The sequence below is a fragment of the Eurosta solidaginis genome, chromosome 1, assembly GCF_040869045.1.
Source record: "Eurosta solidaginis isolate ZX-2024a chromosome 1, ASM4086904v1, whole genome shotgun sequence".
NCBI lineage: Eukaryota > Metazoa > Arthropoda > Insecta > Diptera > Tephritidae > Eurosta > Eurosta solidaginis.
The window spans coordinates 89,774,066-89,778,096 of NC_090319.1; the positions used below are offsets into that span (position 1 = coordinate 89,774,066).

The 4,031-nt window shown below is 35.3% G+C and overlaps 1 protein-coding gene across 1 annotated transcript; it reads left to right on the top strand.

Moving 5' to 3' along the window:
- Positions 1-1,996: 1,996 nt before the first annotated feature.
- Positions 1,997-3,376, top strand: LOC137237108 (putative nuclease HARBI1). The gene is made up of 4 exons (XM_067760368.1): positions 1,997-2,177; positions 2,240-2,678; positions 2,750-2,894; positions 2,979-3,376. Exons 1-4 carry the CDS (start codon positions 2,080-2,082, stop codon positions 3,374-3,376), a joined length of 1,080 nt encoding a protein of 359 aa, XP_067616469.1. The 5' UTR covers positions 1,997-2,079.
- The last annotated feature ends 655 nt before the right edge of the window (positions 3,377-4,031 follow it).

The window sequence follows — 4,031 nt, forward strand, 5'->3', positions numbered from 1 at the left end:
TTTTCTTAGGAGCCTTTGGGTTGTACTCGCCGTGGACAAGAATATCCAAGTAAGTCAGATACTCTCACATCTTAAAATACACTTACCCTTGAGTTTTCTTTTGCTTAAGGTTTCCCTTATAATAATTTTTCATAAGCCTTAGTATAGCTTTAGTTATATAGCCTGTAATGCCAGGTATATACGGAATAAGTTTTTACTGAAATGTTTTGATAATGAATTGTAAATAAATTAATATTTAAAATGGGAATGCTGGCGTCGCCATTTATTTAGAAGGCACGTAGGGTTACCAGGTAAGGGGCCACCGAAAAATAGGTGCGTCGGTGGCCATGGATTTTGAGGGTGGGTCTAGCACCGGGCGTCGCAACAACACCCGCGGCGCCCCCTATATATATTCGGCCCTTTATGTTTATTTTCCCTTTGGTTATTTTATTTTAATTTCAGCAGTTTTTTTTGAATTTGGTTTTTAGAGTTAGTAACCGGTCATGTCCGGTTCGGTAATTTTTTTTTTTTGCGCCAGTTTTTTTTTGAATTTTAGATTTTTGAATTTTTTTGAATGTTAACGGTCTGTCCGTGACATCCGGTTCAGCCGGATGTTGTTTTAGTTTGAATTATAAGCGTTTTGAGTCGGTCCCTGCGCTTCTGTCAGTTTGTTTTGAATTCGACAGCTGCTCGTTTTGATAGGCATGATAGGAACTTTTTTCTGTTTATGGCGCAGGAACAGTAAGGTTGGCAAGGACCCGCCCCAGCCGACAATGACTAGCCACTGTGCACCAACACATCATGCCGACCGCCTTCCTTACTGCTTCCATTGTAAATGCGATTCCATAACAAATTAACTATCAAAACGTGTTTGGAAATTAAAGGAGGAAATCCTGGCTCAGCAATCAACAAGCTTTATTTTCATAAGTTAACCGGGGATTGCCCGTATCGCTTTAAATGTATGAAAACATTGATTTCAAGCAATTTTTAATTTTATAATTTATTTAATAATTTGGGAAAAATTTAAACAACGTTACATCGGGACGGACAAGGCGACAGCTGTTTCGATTATTGTAAAGGAGCCTTAATTATATTATATTACCTTTCCATTAATATTATATTACATACAACAACAAACGAATCTCATTGTACTATTCACTATTACATTTTGAGCAACCTAAGGAAGTCGTTTCAAACCTTTTTTCTGTAAGATAACCAATAGTAAGGATCTGGGCACTATTATACCCATAGATATTCACTGGAATATTGGTGATACACCAGGAACATAAATTTATACAAATTCAAGTAAGTACATTGAATGCAAGAACACCACAATTATACCTTGTAAATCTCTTCAAAAGCCTTTTCTCCCGGGAGTGGGGGTTGAACCCGCACTCCTACGATAGTTGAAATGGTTACAAACGCATTCAGCTACGTCATGCCGTAGTTGTTGTAAAGTTTTTCCCAATTGCCTTCTTTCGCATATATTATCTTCTACACATCACATACTTCGTATGTAGTTATGTGTTGAAGTTATTCATGTTTGTAAGGCGGTTTGCAGAGAAACTTGGCATTGTTGCTGTTTTTGTTCTATTTATAGAACTACAACGAATTAACCAAATGTTGTCTACTTACATGGGTTATGAGCAATTGGGAAAAACTCTTCAACAACTAAGGCATGACGTAGTTGAATGCGTTTGTAACCATTTCAAATATCGTAGGAGTGCGGGTTCAACTCCCACTCCCGGGAGAAAAGGCTTTTGAAGAGATTTACAAGGTATAATCGAAACAGCTGTCGCCTTGTCCGTCCTGGGGGGCTACTCTGTATTGCGATTCGAAAACGAATTCGATGCGATTGTCAAATCCGAGTCGATAAGCAAATGGTACTCTGTATTGCTATAGCATTGCTAACAGTGTTGCCTTTTTGCTGTTTGCGTATTTTCCTTGTGGGTTGGCATTACTGCTAGAAGATGTCAAAGAATGTAAGAACAAAACAAATAAAGTAAAAAAATAAACAATTGTATGTTGCGATTAGGAACGCGTTCAATTCGGCTTGTGTTTTAAATTAATAGTTGCAATAAAGATTTAAAAGTTTATAAAATGGATTCAGTGGCACTGTGGGATGACACAAACGAGGAGCGCATTGAAAGACGAATTATTCGTGATAGCTCCAATATAATGAACCTTAGTGATAAGAGGTATGCAAAATCTATGAATTTGTAAGTTTGTGACCTATAAAAAGTTTATTTTTTGTGTTTAGTTTTGTTAAAAATTTCCGCCTGAATAAGGATGCATTTTTATATGTGCTAGATAGCATAAACGGCGAACTCAAGAGCCCAAAAAGGTCAACCGCAGTTCCAAACATTTTAAAGTTGTCGAGCACATTGAAGTTTCTTGGCCAGGGGGCGTATCAACACTTAATTGGTCAAGATCGCCACACGGGTATGGCCCAGCAAACGTTTTCCCGTTGCATGTTCGAGGTGTGTAGCGCCATTGAAAAAGTGCTATGTAAAAAACATATAGAGTTTCCATTGTCTGAAGCGGAAAAGAATGAAGCAAATAGAAGTTTCTATTCGGCTTGCGGAATTCCAGGAGTGATTGGTGCGGTCGATGGAACTCACATTCAATTGGTACGACCGGCTCGAGACGAGCATTTATATTTTAACCGTAAGCTCAAACATAGCATTAATGCAATGGTGGTAAGAGTGATGCAGTATTTATAAATACACATTTAAATGCAACTACATATTTATGTATTTATATATTTTAGATTTGTGACCACAAAATGCGCATAAGGGCAGTAGATGGAAGGTTTGGAGGTGCTTCGCATGATTCCCACGTCTGGAGCCTATCTTCAGAGCGTGCTTGCTTAAAGGCGAATTTTGAAAATGGAGACAGAGGAGTGAGAATTCTTGGTAAGATTAACATACTTTAGGTATTTCGCCTGAGGATTTGCTTCCCAGTTTTTCTAACCACATACTTATGTTACTTTATTATAGGAGATTCTGGATATCCCCTCGAGCCGTGGCTGCTAACACCATACAGAAACGCAGCAGAGAACTCTGACGAAATTTTTTTTAATGATAAGTTTGGCAAAGGAAGATCGTTAATCGAACGAACTTTTGGAGTATTAAAAGGCAGGTTTAGATGCCTCTTAACACCAAGAGAGTTGCATTATACACCCGAAAAAGTGGTTCAAATTCTAAACGTATGCTGTGCTTTGCATAATATTTGCATTTTACACAAACTGGAAGATCCTTCAAACATTGTTTTCGAGCGAAATGACCCTTCAAGTGCCAATGTCGATGCACAAGAAAGCCGAAATTTATCAAATATCGCCAAAAACATTAGGGAACAAATTAAAAATAATATGGTTAACTCGAGAAACCTAAACTAAAGAAATAAAATATATGAATTGCTCAATTATTTTTGTTCATGTATTTTGAAATAGTTTTTACATACACATATGTATACAAATGTATGTGAAATTAAACATGTTTGATGTAAAAAAATGAATACAAAACATAAAAATATTAAATTAAAATAAATTCGCACATGTTAACATATACACTTATGGCATTAAAAGGTACATTTTTTTTAAATTTTTTAATTTTCATTTTTTTATGTAAATACATACATATATGTATGTATGGTTCAAATTAAAAGGTACAATATTTTTCACTTTTTAATGTAATATATATATGTAAATATATTTAGTTAAATTAAACATAAAAGCATTCAATTAAATCAAAATTAAATTCACTTCAATAAATTTACGTCATTAAATTAAATAAAGCGTACTGACTTTTTCTTTCAACATTGTACACATTATCACATACATACGTTTATACACTCTTACAGTCTTTTATATTCATTTGGTTAATTATTTGGTAATTAATAATAAATTTAGCATCATGTTTGTAAAATCACATATTTTTTTATAAATAGGTACGGTCTTATTAGTATATATACATAGTGAAAATACACCTCATTTGGTTTACTGTGCCTGTCGCTTTGAGCTAGAGATCAACGCGTTGGTACTTGCTTCAACA

Coding starts and splice junctions, on each gene's coding strand:
- LOC137237108 (XM_067760368.1), top strand. CDS start 2,080: ATGGATTCAGTGGCACTGTGGGATGACACAAACGAGGAGCGCATTGAA. Junction 2,178..2,239: donor ATGAACCTTAGTGATAAGAG/GTATGCAAAATC, acceptor TTTTGTGTTTAG/TTTTGTTAAAAATTTCCGCC. Junction 2,679..2,749: donor ATAGCATTAATGCAATGGTG/GTAAGAGTGATG, acceptor TATATATTTTAG/ATTTGTGACCACAAAATGCG.